Source organism: Amphibalanus amphitrite, unplaced genomic scaffold (genome assembly GCF_019059575.1).
Source record: "Amphibalanus amphitrite isolate SeventyFive unplaced genomic scaffold, NRLGWU_Aamphi_draft 000520F_arrow, whole genome shotgun sequence".
In the NCBI taxonomy this organism is placed as follows: Eukaryota; Metazoa; Arthropoda; class Thecostraca; order Balanomorpha; family Balanidae; genus Amphibalanus; species Amphibalanus amphitrite.
The window spans coordinates 225,441-247,703 of NW_024882014.1; the positions used below are offsets into that span (position 1 = coordinate 225,441).

A 22,263-nucleotide genomic window follows, 5' to 3' on the forward strand; every position below is an offset into this window, starting at 1 on the left:
CCGTGAATTGATGACATGATGCGTCGCCCCATCGACCACGGACGAGTACCTAATCGGACGGTTTTTCCACGGCGAGGCTGTTGCCGACCCCGTCCCACGCCCGTGCCAGTTGACTGGGTTCACGGACGGGTATTTCCTTCGATGTGGAGAATTGCGGTTCCTGTTACGACACAATATGTCCATGATTTTGATGCATGCTTCCTTTGGTTTCGTGCCCATGTGACGGGTGCAGTTGTGGCCCGTCGGTAAACGTTCTTGGGACAGGTCTGTGGGGCAAAGGTGCTGTGCGCGAGATATGCTCGCACGTCTAAGTTTTTAACGTCTCTTCTCGCTGACCGTAAGATCGCATCTGACCCGACCCGCGTCGTCATGAGTACGTCAGTGAAACGATATAATTTCGCCACTAACCTGTGGGTAATTCAGCTACCGTCAAGTTACCGCATCGTGACTTTCGTTGTGTGCATCTGTCTAACTCGCTTCAGTCACACCTTTGTCAGAGACTCTTTCATTTGACATGTCTGGGCGTCTGCAGCGCGCCGAACCATCCCACCGTCTCCAGAGGGCTCGCTCCGCGGCCTGGGCAAGCGCTCCCAGGCGTGGCGACCCCACTTTTTGGAAGGGACGGACATCAAACCTACGACCGTAGGGAAGCGGCCGAGCGGAGCGCGACTGGACACGGTCGCGTTTTGACGGCTTCACACGACCTTGTGGCGGCCATCGGGGGCGAAAAACCACCGATCTGCCATGACTGGCAGAACGGCGGCCACTTTTTCTGTGTTCGGGAGGTGTGGAACGAGGAAATCTGTGTTTGTGTGACAGCCGTGCGGCCGCGTCTCTGGTCGCCCGACATGAAGGTGTGAGTAATCTGTGTGTCCGTGTTGCGGTTCGCTCCACTGTGTTTGTGTTTGTGACCGCCTTGCTCTGCTGACACGTCTGGTCAGGGATGTTTGTCGGGGCTGGCCTGGAACTTTATTTTGGACTTGCCGCACCTCGTTAGCAGTTCCTGAAGACAGCCGGTTGCTTGTTGCCACGGACTTTGCTGTGATTAGATTGTGGATATGAGGCAGATAGCACCGGCCGGCTGGCTGGCTCCGTACGACCTCCAGATGATGAGATGGCCATCACCCCTTGATCACGACTTTTAGCGGTGCAGACAGACAGAACGTCTCGTCTGGCTTACGTCATGCTCGGCCGCTAGCCGTGATTCCCGGCTCACGGCGGCCTTCGACCGGCGTTTTTCCGCCGAGTCGCGCGGCCCTGTGCTGTTGTCAAGCCGGTTTGTTGGTGCACACGGAGTTGCTGTTAATTTTCTGCTGAATTGTCAATTGCACTGACTACGTGTAATCGGCCCCAGGAGTGATACCTTTTGTTATAACTTCACAATCATATTCCGTGGAATCCGGAACACGTTATCTTGTGTTCCGTAAATTTAAGCACGCTTCGCGAAAAGTGATGAACCATTTTGACAGTGATGTCAGGTTTTGCTCATAAGATATGCCTGTTGAACCCGGAAAGTGACCGACTTCCATGTTTGCTAACCAGCCTTGGAAAGCATGGTCCTTATCACTTGCATGCATTCCCCACTTTCAAATTAGGCTATTCATACTATCGTTGGCCGTCCACGGAAGAGTGAATGTTTTGCATGTTCTCGTATGCTGGTAGATTCATAGCTAAACGTATTTTCGCTGTTAATGTAATTCAGACAATTACTTCGAATTTCGAGCCTTTTACTTTCGAGTGTCTGTGGCGACGATTACGTATATACGATGCTGCCGAAAGGCACACTCGCACGTCCCGCCCCGCCCATTACGCCGGCACTGATTGCACGTGGCGGCCCCTGAGGCCCACGGGGCTCCGCCGGCCGAGCCGCGAGGCCGCCAGGTTTTTGTGGCGGTGACACACCCTGCACCAATATCAGACGTTGATCGGGGCCCGATCCGACGGCGGCATTACCTAACGTATACGAGCCGGCCTAACTAGCGCGAGTGTCAACCGTACCTGTCGATCAGACCTTACTTTGCGCGCAGTCCGTCAATGTCGGCTCGGTAGCAGCGTAAATATGCACAGTCCGAACAGCTGAGAGCTGACGTGGCGTCTACTGAAAGCCGATGTGTTTCTAATTGAACTGCGAGTCTCTACGTCCAGGCTGCTCACCAGAGTGAAAGTTAACACTTGCAAGTTGAAATGAACACACACTATCCTGGTATTGAATCTCTTTTCCATTTGTACCTGTTTTGCTAGCAGACACAAGATAATATGTTTTTGTACGCGCACTCGATTGCTAAAAAAGCCTTTCTAGCTACCATTTCTTCCCATCAAAACGGCAGGCAAGTCTTCGCCCTCCACCGTTCCGGAGCGTTTCACGATAACCGACTGTCGTCCCTTCCCTCGGCCGTTTCTCGGAGGGCGATCACACCAGTCACGCTCGAAGTGAGGTTTGTCACGCCCCGCGAGCCTTCCCAGAGTCGGCCCGGCATGTCGAACGCACCTCTGGCGGTACCGTCCGCTGCCAGTGGACTGACCTCCCCGACATACTCCGGTCGCGTGTCGCCGACCACGCTCTCCATGACCGGGCGGCGCACCTCACACGGAGTGGCCGCCCCCTCCGCCGCCCCGGACCGGCTCTCAGCCGAGAAGTTCGAACTGTGCCGCTCTTTGTTGCAGTCGCCGGCTCGGAGCGGCCGGGCGCTGCTCGCATGGCCTGCTTGCATGTGGCGGCGGCCGTCGGCAGGCTGCGCTACGACTACTTCTCTGGAAGGATATTTGTCCTTTCGGCGAAGTGGCGCTCGTTAGGCGGCTCTGGCCGGCGCGCCCGGCCGGACTTTACTCCCGTGTTGTGCCATCGATCACGGCCGCTATTTGGCGTCCCTGTAATCTCGTGGCGCGTCGGCGGCCGACGGGCCGGTCTACCGAGAAGCGACCGCGGCCGCCGCCGTTACGGCACCGGAGCGCTGAGAACGTCTGCTTCCAGCTACTGGCCGGGGAGCGGCGGCCGGCCGTCCAGCCGCGCAGACAGCCTTCCAGCGAGCCGTCCGTTGCCAGGTGGGAGTCGGCCGCCCAGCCGCCACCCAGCCGGCGCCGTACCGCGCCGTGTTATGGGCTAATTGTAGGCCTCCTCCCGGCGCCCGGCGCCGACCTCCGCCGCGCAGGAGGCGGCCTTCGCGGCCCTCAGCCAAACCCGTCTGCAACACTGCATGCGTCTCTGTATTTTCGGTGCTGCAGCATCACGCAGCCCCGCCCCGTGGTATTACAAGTGACGGCTCGGGGCGGCCATTCAGTTATCGAGCTCTGTGCGCTCAGCAGCCGCAACCAGCAACCATCGCACGCAAACAGGTAAAACACAACCAGAAATCGGCGCAGCGACAACCGACCAGCGGGGGAGCGCGCCCCGCCGAGCGGGGTGGAATGGCGCACCGTGCCGGCCGGCGCCGTCTCCCAGCCAGCACTCAGCTGCACCACACACAACACGGGCGGCCCGGGGAGCCCGGCCCGGCGACCTCCCTAACAAACACGGCCGCCGCCGTCCCAGGCATTCATTGAGGCGTTTGTGGGTCAGTGTGGATCGCGCGTTGGCCACAAAATTCGGCGGCTCTGGCGTCGGCTCCAGAGAGCCGCATCGGAGAGTTGGCGAGCACGGGGCTCTCAGGAACACGAGCACAACAGGGTGCGGCGCGCGCGCCGGGCGCGCGGCGGAACGAACTAATACTGCAAACTCTACACACTGTCTGGGGCGCGCCGCAGTCGCCCGGTGAGGTATTCAGACCTGGTTAGAGTCCAGCGGCGGCGGGCGCCGGTCGGCCGGCCGCCTATACCGACAGGCCCTTGCTCCTGAGGAACGCCTCCCGGCTCGGCTCGCGGCCCAGGAAGTTGCGCAGCATGTCGGCCGCGTCGATGGTGGAGCCCGGCTCGAGGATGCAGCGCCGGTAGTCGCGGCCCACCTCCGGCGACAGGATGCCCTCCTTCTTGAAGCGCGCCTCGAACATGTCGACGCTGTAGACCTCGCTCCAGAGGTAGCCGTAGTAATTAGCGTCGTAGCCGCCGGCCATGTGGCCGAACGAGGCGGCGAAGTTGGTGTCGGGCATGGTGTCGATGCCGGTCACGTCTTTGTACACCTGGCGGAAGATCTCGGCCGTGTCCGACTGCGGCTGAGAGAAGATGATCTGGTCGAACATGGAGAGCGCCACCTGGCGCAGGTTGAAGATGCCGCTGTTGGCCTGCCGGGAGCGCACCAGCGTCTCGAGCAGGTCGGCCGGCAGTGGCGAGCCGTCCTTGTAGTGGCCCGACATGAGTGCCAGCGGCTCGGGCTCCCACACCCAGTTCTCCAGCATCTGACTGGGCGCCTCCACAAAGTCGCCCTCCACACTGGTGCCGGCGAACCTGGCGGCACGACGGGGAGAGAGCGGTTAGCGCAGGTCAGGTCACCCGGCAGGCGACACCGGTCATGGCAGGTCACATGGCAGGACAGCGCCGTCAGGTCAGGCGAGAACACCAGTCACTTCTGGTCCCGTCAGGTGTCTCAGCACGGTCAGGTCACGACAGGTCACCCCGCAGGTGGCTGAGAGTGATAAGGTCAGATCAGCCACCCGTCAGGTGGGAAACAGCGGAGAGCGCCCAGGTCAGATCGTGTCGAGTGTTTCCGGTTAGTGTTCGAGCCATGTTTGTAGTTCATTGGTAAGCACAATGTCAGCCTTTTAAAAAAGCATGTCCCGTGCGGTAGAAGGCAAACGTGACGGACCCACATGGGTAAGTAAGTAGTTAACGGTGAGCCACGAGCCCGGTAAGGTCAGCGAAACACCAAGGTTTGAAACAACAACACGTGTAATCTCCAAATACGGTTCGCGTTACTATCAGGAAACAGAGCGGTCTTAATTAGCACGAACGAGGGCCTTCCCCAGATACCTTCAACAGCGCAGGAAAGGTCACGCTCAGAGCACAGCAGGAAAACGGCTTCGCGTGGTCCTGCCAGATGCCCATGATACCCAACAAACAGCAAAGTGAATTACGTTACGTGCCTAAAAACGTCCGACATGAATTAGGACGGTGCGATAAGGCGCGACACGGGCACAGGACAGCGGCACCTCTGGTCCGACTAACGTAGCAGCGCCAAATACGAGCGGTCCGTGCACGGATGTGGCGGAGGCACGCGGCCGCGGCCCGCTACACAGCGCGGCGGTCGGAGGCCGGCCCGCCCGCCGCCGCGAGCTGATAGGGTACCGCCGACACGCCCGCTGCATGCCGCCGGGACAGGACAGGACGGGGCGGCGGGAGCAACACGCCGATAGCGGGTGACGCCACCGGCACCGTCCCCGGCCGGAGCCGTCCCCAGACCTTCCAGCAAACCAGCAGCGATTAATGTGAACGAAACTCGGCGGACGAGCAGTGGCGTGCTCGAGAATCCTCATAGATTCAGAAATAAATAAACCGTCTTTGCTCAGGGTTCGGAACAAAGCCGCGCTTTTGGAACAATACCGAAACTAAACTTATCAATTCTTTTAGTACATTTTACTTTTAACGGAACAATTTTAACCCGCGCCCCACCGGAGTCTGCGTATAACGCGCCCTACTGGGGGGGGGGGGGGGGGGTAATTCATAGCCCCCCCCCCCTTCTAACTCCGAAACTACTGGGCCGATCGTCAAAATTCAAACGGCGTCTGATAGCCCCGGAAAAACTGTCCAGCGAAACCTAATTTCATTGACCTCGAGGTCACTGATGACGTCACAGGTCGGTCAAAGTAAAAATTATCGATGTTTGGCTTGTTCACATTTTAGGCTCTGGCCGTCGTCTTGCAAGTCAGATCAGGCTCATTTTTGGTTTACACACTCGTGAGCAGAGGCTTTAGATACCCTGAGGGTACCAAACTTGTACTTTGATTTTCAGGTCAGGGTCAGGTCATCACAGGTCACGGAAATCTTATATCATGCGTAGGTCACGTGACACATGTTTTATGGTCATTTAGGCCATAGATCTCGAATTCGATGTCGTTTATGTCATTCGAGGTCATTTTGAGTTGAATTTAGCTTAGGTCCGGCCACTCTCAGGTCAAAAAGGGTCAAATTTTTAAGTTGAAATTTTTTCAACAAAAAATGTGTCTATTGGATGCAGTTTGAGCTCAGGAACACGATAGTGCTATTTATATTGGTGTACAATGTCAAATACGTACTGAAAAATTGAATTGAAAATTTTTAATTGTGAAATTTTTGCTATAATGCGTATAACTTGGCCATTTCTGAAAATATCTGGCTAAAACCTGCTAGAGTTAGTCATACGCATGTATTCTATCACATATATTCCGGTTTTTCGAAAAGTCAACACTTTTGAAAAAAGATAAAAATATAAATTGTGAATTTTAATTTTCAAAATTCCCATAATTTTAAAAATCCAAGATAGCAGTTTGATAGCGCAGTCTATTCTGAGTCCTCTCATGCAAAGAAATTGGATCTAGCTTAAAAACTGAGCTCTTGGGAGCGATTGCCGTGGTTCAATGTTTTGCGTCGAAATCGGCCGAACATGACGTCACTCTGACGTCATTTCCGGCCGACCTATGGTAGCTACGAAGTTCATGTTTGACACAAGGAGTCAAATTGATGCAGCCGAAGATAATTAAAGTTTGGCGTCGATACGATAAGCGGCTTAGAAGTTATTGCAGAAAAGGCTATGAATAGCCCCCCCCCCCCCTCCCCCCCCCAAGAGGGACGAAACGGACCAACTTATTCGCGTGCCATCCGACCTTTGATTACTGGTAACAGCCGTATCAGTTTTCACATCTTTCTCAGTATTTTCAATGGCAGGCACGGCGTGTAAGTTGGCATGCCCTGCATTGGCCCCGCGCAGCCGACAGCGCTGTCGCGTCGACAGTTTCTGGAGAACGCCAGTAACCGCTCATCTAATGCGCACGCTGCCGTTCCAAGAAACATACGCAAAATGTGAGCTCGGTCAAAGATCCCGGCTATTTGGTCAACAGACTGTCAAAATGACCAGCACTTATCACTATACTATCAACATTTACCGAGCGTCATTCGCGGTATGTACCGCAGCGCATCAGCAAGAACAGCCTACAAAAAGATACAGGGACCAGTGGCACCTCGTCCTATCAAATAATCGGACTTACTAAACAATGAACATCAAATGACCGATGAAAGTAATCGAGACATCCTGGCATTGTTCTGCCATATAAGTCGGGTGCTGTTTTAACATTCTCTCTGATATCAAAATTAATTTTAAGATTCCCTTCACAAGCAGCCGATATTCTTTAAGAATTGAAACTTTGATATGCAAAGGAACAGGTTTTAATAGGACAGCATCGATAAAAACGCAGGCCGTGCACGCTACAAAGCCCTAAAGCTCCAGTGTCATTGTGATTAATGCAAATAAAAACGGTCCTTTGCACAATATCCGTCACCAACGCCGCGATAGGCGTGCTGTTCCGCAAGGCTGCCGCACATATTAATAATTGTAATTCATTGTGCCAAAGTCCCAATCGAACTCGCACACCCGTGTCGTCAAGGGCGTGTCGTGTCGTCTTCCGATAACCACCGTGCGGCCGAATATAAAATGGCGTCATATCGAAGCAGTCACGTTATGGGTGGGGCGAAGGTGGGGCCTGGTAATGGGTTCAGCGTGGGTACAGAAGCCGGCACGCTGGTCATTAGCAGCGACATAGAGAGAACGGGAGGGGTTCGGACTTCGGAGTCCAGGTGCCAGGGACATATTTTATATACCAGCATGGATACGGAAAAAACGCGTCAAACTGGCACTTCAGTGGAACCAACCATTTTCACCCGCCCCCACCATGCGGAAAACTGGATTGCTATAAGGCCTTAGCTCCCCAAATGGCATGCTCCAGCCGGGCCTGAGTGGCAGGGAGGGAGGCGGCGGCGCCGGCCCACTTACATTGTGTATCTGGCCCGCGAGCAGATGCAGTGCATGGCGTGGCCGAACTCGTGGAAGAAGGTCTCGACCTCCTCGTGGCTGAAGAGCGCCGGCTTGTCGGCCGTCGGTTTGGGGAAGTTGGCCAGCATGACGCAGACGGGCAGCTCGTAGTGGTCGCCGCGCTGCCGGCCCGTGCGCAGTGAGTCCACGCAGAAGTGGTCGTACTTGCCGTCGCGCGGGTAGAGGTCCAGGTAGAAGTAGCCGGTCAGCTGGCCGCTGTCGGCCTCCTGGACGCGGTAGAGCTTCACGTCTTCGTGCCAGACCTCGGCGCCGGGCTGCTCGCTGAAGCGCAGTCCCAGCAGCCTCTCGTAGATCTGAAACATGCCGCGCGTCACCCGGTCCACGGGGAAGTAGTCGCGCAGCGCCTCGTGGTTGACGGCGTACTTGCGCTCCTCGGCCATGGCGCTGTAATAGGAGACGTCCCAGACGTGGATCTGGCCGTCGAACGGTACACCGGCCGCCGCGCACTCCTCCTCCTTGTACTGCAGGAACAGGCGGCGCTCCTCTGCCCACAGAGGCTGCAGCTTCTCCTTGAGGTCGCTCAGGAACGCAGACACCGTCTCGGGCGTCTTGCTCATCTTGATCTCGGTCTTGTAGTGCGCGTTGGTCGGGTAGCCGAGCACGTTGGCCAGCTGGTGAAAGTACTGGACGAACTCCTCGATCAGTGGTGTGTTGGACTTCATGCATTTAGCGGCGCGCGCGTGTGTCAGCTTCCTGCGCGTCTCAGCCACCTGTCGGGAGGCAGAGAGGGGAGGGGTCAGAGGCAGGTCATAGGCCGGGAGAGAGAGAGTATTCAGAGACGGGTCAGAGAGCAGCAGACTGCACAGCCGTCCAGCAACGAGCGCAGTCATCCATAAACGCTTTCAGACCGTCCAGAGAAGACTTTTACTGCAGCCCATCATTTCACATCCCTGAATGGAAGCGCGGTGCATCTGCAACACTCCTGCCACACACGTCTGCCATTTGCTTAGGCCATGCCGGCGATAAATAATGGCCAAATTTTTACGTCTGTGCAGTAACTATTTACGGCGTATGGTTACAGGGAAGTTGGCGGGTCACAGCTGAGGCCTGAGCCTGTGACGGCTCGCAGACCGGTACCGGGGGTCACAGCGTTATCACCTTCTCCACCGGGCCGGCCTTTCAAGCCGGCGCCCGCCACATAAATATTGGCGACTCAGACACGGTAAAGCTCTCAGATTAGAGCAGCATCGTCGGCGGCGGCGAGCCGGCTCAATGGCACCGCGGCGCCGCCGGCCCGGCCGCCGCCCGCTATGGCGATCGTACATATTGAACGTGTCTCCGGTCATTGAGAAGCTCCGGCCGCCGGCGGCACCACCGGCCGAGTGACGTGGGCCGAGCGACATGCCTCGCTCCAAATCGGGCAATTCCCGGCCGCGAGTGACGCGCGCGCGCGCGCAGGGCGGATCCTCGCGACATGACCGCATGTCAGCGGCCCGCTGCAGCGACACGGCGACTTTCCGGGCGCCGGGCGCCGCGATCGGTCCGATTTGGACCACCAGCGGTCCGATCCGGTCCGGCCGTAATGCACTTATCGCCGCTCCGCCGGCCGCACGACCGGATTTCGTAGTTTTCCAGGAACGATGAGCCCCTTTAAAAGTTACGTCCCGAAAACAAGGACATTACATGACTTTCGAGGAAAACCTTAGAGTGGCCGAATAAAATTGCATCACAATAACGAGCTCTGGTCGATATCACGAACTGGTTAGCGCGCCGAGCTAGCCAGAAGCATGACGTGCAGAGGCGTTCACAAAACCGCACGACACAGTGCGCCGGTGATCTCATGGCCTGCCGGCGCCGGCCGGGCGCACAGTTTTCAGTCCGAACGCAGCCTGCCGGCCGGCGCCGTTCGGCGAATCACCTGGCTTTGTGGGCGCGCGGCGCGGAGGGGAACCACACCGGACGGAGGTACGGGGAGGCGGCGGTACCGGTTACTGGGGCGGCACCTGTGACCTGTGTCAGGGTAACCACCCGCCGGAGAGCCGCAGTCTGTTCAATGAATGTGACAACACCGACAGGAGGGGCTGCTGTGCTACAACAGCCACCGAGCATCCCAAATATGTCGGTAGAGTACCGCACGTGTTCCTGCCATCCTGTGAAATACCGAAACGCCTCCTATTGAACACATCGCCGAGCCTGAACTTGGGACTTTACGCTGCCACTCGGACCCGGGACCACGGAACTCCTTTGACCTCAGAGCCCCGTCATACACTGACAGACCACCCGATGCACACAAACACTTCTACACAGCTCCCACGCCCAGCACCCTCCCTCCCTTCTCCCTTCCCGTCCCCCATCGGCACTCACCGAGCACTTTTTCAGCACGATGAAGTGGGGCGCGAGCACGGTGACCTTGCGCCGGCCGTCGTCCGTCTTCTCGAGGCTCTGCAGGAAGGTGTCGGGCACGCCAGCCAGCTCGGCGTCCGTGAAAGGCACCCACGTGTCATCTTCGTTGCAGTTCTTCATGTACTCGATCGTCAGCTCGGAGATGCGCGTCCGCAGGTCCTGAAACCACGGCGGTGAGGTATTTAGGAAACAGCTGAAACGATGTTCGACATTAGGTGTCTACCTATTTCACTGTGAAAAAGTCAGCGATCTATTTATCCGTGCAGGCCCATCGCTATTTGATTGGGAATTATTTTAACCATATAATATTGCCTATCATTAGGTTGGTCACTCGTTGATGATATGATTTGATGTCGGCTCATCACTGAGGTTTGAGAATCCAGCATACTTTCCGCACGTGTGGCCTGTCTAACCGTAGCATATAAGTGCCATTTTGTGTACCGTTCTTAGCATTGCTCAACCGTTCGCTGGGGCTGACCGTGGGCTTCATGTCTGCCATAATTCGCATCATGCAGTAAGCAAAAATAGCACGTACGGGAACTGCGAGCAGCTTCCATGTTTGGCATTTCTTTCGAACGGCACATCGACCGGCACGTTTGTGGTGATTCAGTGATCACGCAATGAGGCATTTACTGCATAAACAGCGAGTTTACAGGAATGTTGGGATGCAGCACCGGTCACGCTGTGAACCGATCAAGGTAAATTGGGACACCAGTGAGCGGATGGATATGAATTCGATTCGATCCAACTGCGAGGGAGTGCGCGATATTCTTCTTGCATAAATAAAGGGCGTACCGCTCGTTAATTTACGCAGGATTAAAAATGCTGGAAACTCGAAATTCGATGACATGAATTTGTCAAACCATATGCGTTTCAGTATTCGTAATTTGAATCAGCAATTGATCAAATCAACTAGCCACAGCTGCGTGCAAGCATGGTCTCTGCTCAAAAGCGCTTTTCCGTAAAAGGCACGGCAGAAGTTTGCACGCGCAGCCTAGCGGTGATTTGGCAGCTGATATTCGATAAATGCTGCCATTTATCGAATGGCAGCATTTTTTTTTTTACTAAAATATGGACCTGGCCCGTACTGACGTTCGAACCAGGTCCATCAGCTCGATAGACATCTGACGTTCCGAGTTTGACAACTCGCCTGATTGACCCGTGGCTTCAAGATCAGAAATTTACCCATAAATCAGAGGTGAGGCGTGCATGCGCCCAGCACATGTGTGATCCCTATCTCAATAACGGGTGATAATACTCACCCACAAAGACGTGGCCAAGGACCGATAAAGCTGGCTATTCCCCAGAGTTACTGTATGGGTGTGCCGGCCCATAAACACGTGCAGAGCCGTATCATCTCATTAAGTGCAGTGTTCGCATACCACGGTACTACCAGCCCATTGGACCGGCGCTCGATCGCCCATCGCTTACAGCCCGAGGCCCCGCAGGTAAATCAAGTGGAGCTGAACAGCCCACAAACAATAAGCTAAATCACTATCTTCACGAGAGCATCTAAAACAGAAATTCGCAGGTACTCATAAACTAAACTTCTAGGTACCGGTAGTCACAATGCTGTTGGGTAAATTTTGCTCCCGGGAGCAAATAAGATACGTAACTTTGGCTCCCTCTGATCTCGCCATTCTAGCTAGCTCACCTTCGTGGGGCTCAACCAATCAAACGTAGTCTCGTGTCCAGTCCGTCTGTTAGTGCCACAGCCTGTCTGCCAGTGCCCAGATCGTCTACCATCACCATACCGTAAGGTGGGGCTATTTGAGACAGTGGGGCTATTTGAGACAGTATTTAAAATTGCTATAAAATAAAAACCACTTAAAATTTATGCTTAATTTTTTTTTTGCTCAGGCGATTTACTGCTCGATTCCACACCTCCCTGAGCAAAAATATCACCAAAATCAAACGATCTTCATTTTATAGCGATTTTAAATACTGTCTCAAATAGCCCCACTTTACGGTAGTCTGTCTGCCAGTGCCCACTGCCCAGTCCGTCTGCCCATACGGACCTACCTGCAGTTTGTCCCGGACCGTCTACATGACGTCCGTGCCCTGACTGTCCATCTGTCCGTACAGCGGACCGTCTGTGCGTACCGCGGACCCACCTGTAGTGTGTCGCGGGCAGTCTGTCTGCCGTGCTTAAGCTGTCGTTTGTCCATACTAAGGAGCTGTGTACCCACCTGCAGTTTGTCACGCGTCGCCCGGTCCAGGTGGAGGCCGTTCCGTTTGCCGCGCTGGATCCGCTTCTCGACGTAGCGTTTGGTTTGTGGGTGTAAGCTGCCGAGGTCCGTCTGATCCCTGTAGGCCACCAGCTGCGGCACACGTCACCGATCGGCGTCAAACCGCAGTCTCAGCGGGGAACGCACACGGGCGGACCGGCGCACATAAACCCCACCAGAGGCGGTCCATAAACGGCCCACCGAGCACCCCATAAACGCCCGGCCAGACGCCGCGGCCGCGCGCCCGTCTGCGCCCCGCCGCGCGACACCGGTCGGTGCGGACACCGGCCCGCGGCGGGAGGACAGCCCGTGCCGTGCCATACCGACCGTCACGCCCCGATCGCGATGGGAGACAGGAAGCCGCACCATATCGGACGACGCCCTATCCCACCCACGCGGGTGGGAGGACAGCGGGCCGTGCGACACCGGCCGTCCCGCCCCACCCTCGACGGGAAAACAGCGTGTCGTCTCAGCTGGCCAAGCCACGTCGGGCGCCGCCGCAACCGAGGAAGGCGCGTAACGTCGCTCACCAATTGCGTTAAGTAGCGGAAGTAGCGGATACGGAAACAGAGATGGTGATTGTTACGGGTTCTTGGGAGTTACAACTGAGTTATTGCGTGACGGTTGTAAAGCTATGTGGAGCGGGAATGGTAGATGAGTTATTATAGATGAGTGAGATGAGATGAGTTATGGAGTTATCTGGAGTGGCGGTGGTAGTTATTTAGGAGAAACTGCGGGAATTCTTTGGGTATGTAGTGTTGTCTGTGGCGGTGAGGTAGGACCGAGATCATCCGGGCTGGCGGGAAGGGGTTATCTAGGGCCGGGCCGGGTTGTTTGGGGGAGCAGAGGAAGTTATCTGGGCCCGCCGTGGCAGAGCGGCGCAGAAGTTCCCGTCACGTTCTAAATGAATGGCGGGTCGTGTGGCCCGCAGAGCCAGTCCAGGACTCCCGCTCGGTAAACAAGAAGCGTGTCGGGTGAGGAGCAGCGTCGCTCGTCTGGACAGCGCAACGATAAACTCTTCGACCATTACGGCCTACGTAATTTCACAGGAACGAGTTGACGGACCGCAACGATGATGCCATCAGCGTTTTACCGAGAACTGGAATTCATTTTTGTATCACAAGCCAGCATTATAATTAGCGGCGCCATTACGGTAGGTATCTGCTCACCATCGCGCGGCGGCCCACGGCGGCGCTCGCGGGGCCGATAGCGCCCATCGATACCGGATTCCGCCGCTCTGATTCACGGCCCGTCGGCGGCCGCCGGAGCCCGGGGCCGCTCGTAAACACCGCGCATCAACAGACACCCGGTCCGGTCCGGTCGGCGGCGGATATCCGCGGCTGGACCCTCCGGCGGCCGGCCCGGCCACAGCACCCTGCCCGGCCCGTCCGCCCCGATCACAGACAGCACCCAGCCCGGCCCGGCCACGGCACTCAGCCCCGCCCGGCCGCAGCCCACCTTGTCGAAGATGTCCTTGCGCATGGAGAGTTCGATGCTGAACTTTTCCAGCTGTTTCTCTGCCTCGCTGGCGGCATCCCGGACGGCCTTGTCGGTGGCGGCGGCGGCCGGCAGGCGCGCCTGGCAGCTGGTGAACGTGTCCAGCTCGGTCTCAATGTCGGCCAGCCGCCCGATCACCGACTCGTACGTCAGCTGGGGACACACCGCGGGGACATGGGGTCAGAGACACGGCCGGATATCGGGTCCGGCAGCCGGTCCTGGGTCAATATAAACGGTAGCCAACAGGGTCAGTCGGTCCGGTATAAACGGTACAGAGCAGGACCAGCAGCAGAGTCGATTACACGGGCGGAAAAGTAAGCTGCGAGGCGAGAAAAAGAGCCAGTTGAAGGGTTGTTAAAGGAAAAGGGCAACCTTTAACATGGGGATTGAAACTGAGATAGCCATCTTGTAGCCCGTGTCCGAAAACCTATCTGTCTATCTCCTTACGGGGCCGATTTCGGCCTCCATTCGTAGTTATCGGCAATTTTAAAAGAAAATACGCCAGGAATGCGTCCTTATCCCAGGAATGCGTTCTTATCCGACAATACAGCCACCCGCGGCGAGGCTTTGGTTTTTTACCAATCAGCTCCAACCAGCTCAGCTTTAACCAATCAGCTTATCTGACACAATCTGACGAGTCTGTCTTCTGAACGCTGATTGGCTTGAGTGTGACGTCATCGCTATGCCATCATACAGTAGGTGCCGTAGAGAGTATCAACATAGTACCAATATGTTAAATAGTTTTAAATACTTTTTCGCGAATTGTGCACTTATGGCACCAGTTTTAAAAAGAAAATGAAAAATAATAATGTCAAAATGAAAAACAACGATATCTTCATATTTCACGAAGGTGGCCCTTTTCCTTTAAAGGAGAAAAAAAGTCGAGAACATGACTACCCGAAAGTCATTTTCAGAGCATTTAGTAACACGAGGCAGAAAAAGGTCAGGGGCCAGTTTTACCACCAGAAAAATCGTCAGCTACGTAACTATTCTTATTTCTTAATGTCTCTCCCAAATTAAAGCATACACGAGAAAAAACAACCGTTGATGTGAAAGCATACCTATAAAGAAGGCTGGCTAGTCTTATTTTTCAAATCATCGGGGGGGGGGGGGGCGACTATAGGTACGGCTTTGGGGCGACTGAAGGGAAAAATGCGCAGTTGGTCATTTTTTTGCTCTTGGTAAAACTGGCCTCGAGTCAAGATAGAACCAGTGGAACCATCAAGCACCGTCGAATCGCCGCTGGCGAACGAGGGTTAGCGCAGCACTATGATAAAAACCCGGTCAAACCAGCGACACCCCATTCTGAGCCTCCAAATTAACTCCACTCATATCAAACCACGCACGAAAAAAGGATCGGGGCCGGCTCAGTGACAAAACGCGTCTCCGGGTGCCCGGTTGAAAAATAAACATAATAAAACGCTAACCGATCAAGTCGACGGCAGTCGAACGTTCCATAAATCACACATGACAGACGGTGGGCGCGGCACGCGGCACGAATTCATTGCATTGCATTATACAATACGTGAGAGGATTTTTATTTGACCAAACTCGCCAACCTGTCGATAGAAATAATGTTACCGTACTGCATTCATTGAAGCGATCACGGATCTAAATCTAAATAGAGCAGCGGCATTCTACCCGCGCCCAGCCGGCCACATCACGATTATAGTAACGGATAAATAAACAGCCGTTACGGAGGATCCACCTGCTGGTCGGCCGGCCGTGTAAGACACATCCGATGGTGAGGCTGGTCATTGATCGCTGTTCGGCGCCCCGAACTGACGGACACCGACTGAGGAGGGCGACCATATGGGCCGACCTGAACGGGGACCATATGGGCCGACCTGAACGGGGACCATATGGGGCAGATGCAGAGAACTAGTCTGGACTGCGGCAGGGGTCAACGGTGAGTGGTGACCTGACCTAACCCGACCTGACCACGGAGCGAGGGCTAAGGGCCTGGGCTTTCAGCCGACACCAGTGATGTGGCGTGATCTGATCACGGAGAGTCGCTGTGTTCGCCCGCGCTGCGGTCCGACCGCCGCTCCCAGCAGGAGCCAAACACCACATACCACGAGTCACGCCCGTTCCCAGCGCGGCGAGCGTCAGCGGCGACCACAGGCGCCGGCGGCCGGCCGCCGGTATTCGGGATGGGTCCATTGCGGCCCGTTCACGCTGATAGGCTGACCGCAGACCGCGCCGGACGGTTAGATCAACACAGTGTGGCCGCGGTGGAGCGCCCAGTCCACAGTGGACAGCGGGTACCACGTCCATAGTGGAGCACTTGAAGTCTACAGTGGAGTACCCTACGTCTACATACAGTGGAACACTTGAAGTCTTCAGTGGAGTACCTTACATCTACAGTGAAGTACCTTAAATCTACAGTGGAGTACCTTACGTCTCGTGGCGGAACCTCCTCAGCAGCACACCTTACGTCCACAGCTAAGGCCGACTGGGACGTAGGTACTTGCGGCTGAAAATTGTATCCTATTTCAAACCAGGTAGGCGACCACAGACTATGCAGACAATCTGGCTAAGGATAGTCCAGTCACAGATGCTGTGGATGGTCCAATGACGTATCATACATATTGCATAAATAAACAAAACAATAGCATTGTGCACCGAGCAGTGAGCGGGATGACTAATAATGAGACCCAACGCTCCCCGAACTTCCGCACGATATGTATCTACCATAATTAGTTTAACAAATAACTCAGTTGAAATTCGAAAGGGCTGAACTTCATTGTCGCAGGACCGTTATGTGAGAAGTCATAAACGTGCGTGCCACTGCCACAATTTAAAAGGAATTTAATTCAGCAGCGCTGTTTATGGAACCAGCCCTTCAATATCTCAACATCGAACAGGCGCTCACCAAAACAGCCGCGTTGCCTGTCAGCGGAGCGTTCCCGTTTGCGGGGCAATATCAGCGATGCACTGCATCCGCCGATGACCGCGATAGGCCAATCATTCATTCACTACCCTAGTCTTCAATCGGCTGCAAACCTTGAACCCTGGACAGCGAGTACTATGTGGGCAGCTATAAACAGCCGCTCGGCGCCCGCCGTACGTACCGCCGCCTTGATATGGTGCATACCAAGTGCGGTCGGTTATTGCAGGAAGCTGGCAGCGGCGGCGGCCGGCGGCGGCCGCGGGCCTAACGGCCGCCGCGCACGGTCGGACGGGACGGGACCGGGGGATAGCGGCCGGCGCCATTCACCCGCCCCGCACACCGGCCACGAGCCACCCGCGGAAACACCGAGATAGCAAACTCCAACACAATCTCGACAGGACGACCGGCCAATGAATTAAATCTCGATTATCAACGCATACACTTTGGTGACGTTAACCGATCAGTGATCAGAAAGGAGGGAATAAACAATTGCTCAGCAATTTTTTAACATTTGCCCACTGTAAATTTACTGAGGGTTCATATTTCTCATCTTCGCGGCCATGAAACAGTGTCCAGCATTCCTAGTCCACACATTACTATCTTCTTTTGCAATTACAACAACCTCAAACGAGCGTGATTGCTACTTGTTCCATGTAAGTTAACCGTAGTCTTCTCTTCGAGTCCTCTCTCCACTTTTCTGTCCTAGGTGGCACACACACTTCAGTGCCAGAAAAATACGTGTAGTTCTAATTTCATATCGATTTGAGTGATTTTAGCCATATCAACAAGCACAATACTCCACAGTCCACACACTGAAGATCGTTCGCCACACAGGAAACCCACACAGGAAACCCACCTGGTCGTCTGGAACGGAGGCCACCTCGTCCATCTGTTTGCGGACCTTTTTGATGATGGCTGCCGTGGGTTCACTGATCATCTCCACCGTGTACTTGCGGTAGTCCAGACAAAACTCGGGCAAATTGCTGCCGGCCATGGCTGAACCGAATCTGAGGACTGAGAGTGAACAGTTAGTCATACGGCCGGCGATCGGTGAAAGTAAATATAACGTGGTCGCTGGTCAGTGGTCAGTAAGTTTTGGTGTTGATTTAAGTGCTACTTAATATATCGTGTATCACAATAACTATCACTCGTTCTCTCATATAACTGATCGCGATTACCTCCGCCAAACATTCCTCGAATAAACACACAGGGTCCCTCACCACATATTTGCATAACTTTGTGACATCTTGGTGTCATTAAGATCCCGATTCCACCTTTCGGGAGATGCACTTGAACGGTATGGTGTTGCTGTAAGTGGAAATTTAATAGATTGGCAACAAAACTTCTTGGCCATCCTCCAATCCAACACTATTTGAGACCGCACACCTCTAGTCACATGCACGGTAACAACAAAACGTGTTTCTCCTGACAACGGTTGCACGACGCCGCTGCGCCGGCAGGACGCATGCTATTTTGGTCTACAATCTACCCGAGAACTGATACGACCAAGATAGTCCTTTCACAAAAGCGCATCCGGAAAAATTCCCAACGACAGCGATCTACCAGTACGCCGACCGCGCGGCCCGAACCCATGTTCCAGTGACAGGGCAGCGAACCACGTCACACATTCCTGATACAAGGTCAGACGCACACCGGCCGAGCACGCGACCAGCCGGATACGGCACCGGACCGCCCACAGAGAGAGAAAAAAACTGCCCCGCGCCGCCTGCGATCCTCAGCTGACACCTGTCCTGTTGACAGAGCCGTTATCGGGCCGCCGGGGCCGAGATCCATTCATTCATGAGTGACTGACAGCCAGCCGGCAGAGCACGCCCGGAGGCTTGGACCACGTGACAGCGGACCACCGATCGGTCCGGCGTTCGGGGACAGCGCGGCAGCTAACAGGACAGCCAGCCGCCACATCAGCGGAGCGAGTCGCCCGAAACTACAAACCCATGCAACACGTGTTGAGCACCTACTCAATGGTATCTTCACGTCTGGGTTTTCTCACTGGGCTCAGACCCCCAATCAGGGGGATGACGGGTCACGGGAGGGGGCGGGCACCTCGCCAGCAGCTGACTCGGGGCACCCGTCCGGTACACGGGCGCCGGCGGTCGATTCCGTCCGGTACACGGGCGCCGGCGGTCGATTCCGCCCGGTCCGTGAGTCACGTGATCGATCGATCGGACGGTCTGCCGCGGCCGTGTTTACGGCGGAGCACGTGCTGCCGCCGGTCATGGCGGCCGGCCCCGCCCAGCCGTAACGGTAAACGGACGGACGGCCACCGCCGCCACCTGGGCCGGCGGCTAACGGACGGCCAGAGTGGCCGGGACACACAGCAGCCACATGTCAACTGATAAGGTGCCTGATTTGACAGGCATTGGTAGTATTTGATGTTCCCATGCAGCTGGTGGGTTGGGCAGGTGCCATTCCCAAAATGGAACTATATACTGGTGTGACAAGCTGTTCAATTAAGTTCTAACACATAACATATTGCATGAGTGAAATAATGTAGGACAATGGCAGTCAGGTGACAGGTACAAGAGAGGACCCAATAACAGGCAAAAACAGCTTGTCAGAATTGTACTTGATCCATGTTAGCAAGAGAACATGCAAGTTTTGCGTCTGCTTTCATGTTGAAGCAAAGCTTAAAACATCAACAATCACTTTGTGCAGTATATCTATTTCCTGATAAAATGTTCTATTGATATCCCGAAGGAAAGCTTCAATACTTATAAAGGAAATAAAGAAATGTCACGGATTCAAAAGTTGCATGAAAAAATGAATTAAAAATAGTCACACAAATAAAGTGAAAGCTAAGAAACTTAAAAAAGCAATTGGAGCATACAAAGTCAAGGATATAAAAGTGTGCATCTAAAATACACTTAAATGAATGCTACATCCTATGCATTTATAGGACAGCATTGCTTGATACCAATCATCAATATAATGAAAGATATGCTCATTTTTCATGCTTCTCATCAGAATACAAGAGAACAGGCACCTATGAGATGACCTTAGAAGTTAGAAAAGCTACACATTGGCAGCTCAACTTGGTAAAAAAACAAAATAAAAACAGATGTGTTACAACTTCTGGTACACGCCACATTACAGAAGCCCAAGGGTTTTATTAAAGGTTAAACTGTAAATGGGATTAGCTGCATTTTTCATAGCCCCGAAAAGGGTAAAATGACATCCACGAGACCATTCAGGCAATTGAAACTAAAAAAAACTTGCATTTAGTACCTATTACTTTACTTCAAGTTCCTGAATATCACATATTGCAGCTTTTAGCAAATCTTAAAATAGAATCCACAATAGTCAATGACATAATGTACTTTTTAAAATGAAAATAAGCGGAGTTACGAGTTTATCACCAGTTTCTTTATACACAAAACTAAACCCGTGAGAACCGGCGGCTGCCGCCGGCATAGGTACCGAATCTGCATAATTCTGATCCGAAACATAATGATAATACATACATTTAAAGGCGAGAAAAGGAGGCCTAGCCAGCATTTGAAGGCATCGGCTGGTACCAAAGATAAGTGCCATCAGTAAAATAATCTGAATTGCTTTAGCCCTTACTGTTAGCTGCCTCAACACGCAATCAAACAATTCTGATTCAATTCGTTTGAATTCAACGAATTCAATTCGTTTCGCGGCTATACAAAAATGCGTGCAAAAGCGTAACGTCCACAAATGTCACCTACTATCCACAAATGCCGCGCAAGTGGCAGCATTTCTTTGATTCGGCAGCTCGTGGAGAGTAAAAAATACTGCGTTTACTTATCTTTACGCGGCCTTTCAACATAGAGCCCACAACAAGAAAAACTATTCCTTGATATAACAGAACTAAGGTTTTCGTTGAGTAGAATGCTATTTTTTAAGTATTTCGCACAGTATGAGTTGCAATAATATAGCTGCAGGAAAGGATATAGCGCAGTGCACATCAACATTCTTTGATAAATGTTGCGACAATGAAACGGGGATATATACCTTCATCATTATGTAACACAAGTTACTGCTGTAATACACGATTGTTAAAAACGCAACCAGACACTTACTGAGTTGAGGAAATCTGGCCCGAGACAACGCGCCGGCGCTGCGACCGTGACCACTCCGCCGGCAGCACGGCAGCTTCACCGACTGGCGACCGGACGGCTCTGTCAGGCCAACTACACCAGCTCGCAGCGCCAGGGGCGGTCCAAGCGCCGCGCCGTGCACCGCAGCGCTGCCGGCCGATTTCAGCGGCGCTACACACGGCCGGCGCCGCGCGGCCTTGAGCCCGCCGCGGACCGTGGCCTGCACACGCCACTGGCCAATTCTGATAAATAGCCTCGGGCGTGGCGGCGTTCGCGGAGCTGGGAGCGGGTGCGCGATCCAGGAACCGCGTGCACCGGCTGCGTACAGGTGCGCTGCGCCGCACGCGGACGCGTGGCCGCCGCGCGGCGGTGTCCGAGCCGCTGGCCGCCTTCACATGACCTTGTGTCTCTGAGACTGCAACCGGGCTCGTCGAGGAATGGTGATGGTATCCGGCCTAACGGAGCGGTAATGCATCCGTGATGAATCTATGGCAGATACCGCTCCGCATACTGATCGTGATCGCGTGCGTGCGGTGCGCACTGCGAGCAAAGGAGGCCGAATGGGATTTCGGTAACCGACCGTAGTGTCGCTCAGTCAGCCTCCGAGGTAGCAGGGCTAAACGCAAAGACCACAGCTCGAAGTGCAGGGAGAGTGCGCCGAGAAGAAAATGAGGTTCATGGATCGGATCGGGAGAGGCTCAGCGTGCCCGATTCATGACGATGTTTTGCGGCGGGAGGGGGATGTTTATTGTAGGCAGTTAGCATTGGTAGACCTTACCTCTGATTCAAGCTGAATCTTTTACAGTCAACCGCATTTTCAGGTCAGGTTAGAACAATGACCTATGACTTCATAAGTGAACCAGCCTATGGACGATCCTAAAATGTCACAACTTTGTAACGCCTTCACTGCCAGGGAATCTTTTGAAAGGAGATATACATGCGGAAGTAGCTCTCTCTCCGCATGTATATCTCCTATACATGCAGACTATACATGCAGAAGAAGCTCTCCAGAGTATTCGTAACTTGTTGATCTGATTTTTTTCTTCTATGAAAGCCATATGAGGTCATGTTGGTCACGTGTTCATGAGGTCACGTTTCCTCATCAATAAGTCAAAGGGAGAATAAATTGACCCAGTTTTAGAAGAGGGGGGGGGGGGGGGTCGATGTCGAGAAGGCCAATGGAGGAAATGGACCACCTCGTTTTTTTTTTCGCGAATAATCCGCGTAAAAGGCGCACGATGACAAAGAAACTTAACCCGCGCCCTAATA

At 54.1% G+C, this 22,263-nt stretch overlaps 1 protein-coding gene across 3 annotated transcripts; it reads right to left on the minus strand.

Moving 5' to 3' along the window:
* Window positions 1–3,186: 3,186 nt before the first annotated feature.
* Window positions 3,187–21,349, minus strand: LOC122393174 (thimet oligopeptidase-like). 3 transcript variants are annotated; one of them, XM_043388932.1, is made up of 7 exons: window positions 20,977–21,349; window positions 17,769–17,926; window positions 13,981–14,172; window positions 12,484–12,615; window positions 10,256–10,453; window positions 7,892–8,661; window positions 3,187–4,377 (listed from the first exon to the last, which is right to left on the minus strand). In XM_043388932.1, the coding sequence occupies exons 2-7, from the start codon at window positions 17,904–17,906 to the stop codon at window positions 3,807–3,809; spliced, it is 2,001 nt and encodes a 666-aa protein (XP_043244867.1). In that variant the 5' UTR covers window positions 17,907–17,926; window positions 20,977–21,349; the 3' UTR covers window positions 3,187–3,806. The 3 variants fall into 3 exon arrangements, with proteins under 3 accessions (XP_043244867.1, XP_043244868.1, XP_043244869.1); XM_043388933.1 differs by lacking the exon at window positions 20,977–21,349 and adding an exon at window positions 20,498–20,612; XM_043388934.1 differs by lacking the exon at window positions 20,977–21,349 and adding an exon at window positions 20,395–20,594.
* Window positions 21,350–22,263: the final 914 nt, after the last annotated feature.

Bases quoted from the DNA above. Each gene is read 5' to 3' on its own strand.
- LOC122393174 (XM_043388934.1), bottom strand. From the start codon at position 20,464: ATGGCACTTATCTTTGGTACCAGCCGATGCCTTCAAATGCTGGCTAGG. The intron at 14,173-17,768 runs GTGGGTTTCCTG...GTGTGTCCCCAG, and splicing joins CCTCCGTTCCAGACGACCAG to CTGACGTACGAGTCGGTGAT. The intron at 8,662-10,255 runs GTGAGTGCCGAT...GCCTCCCGACAG, and splicing joins TCGTGCTGAAAAAGTGCTCG to GTGGCTGAGACGCGCAGGAA.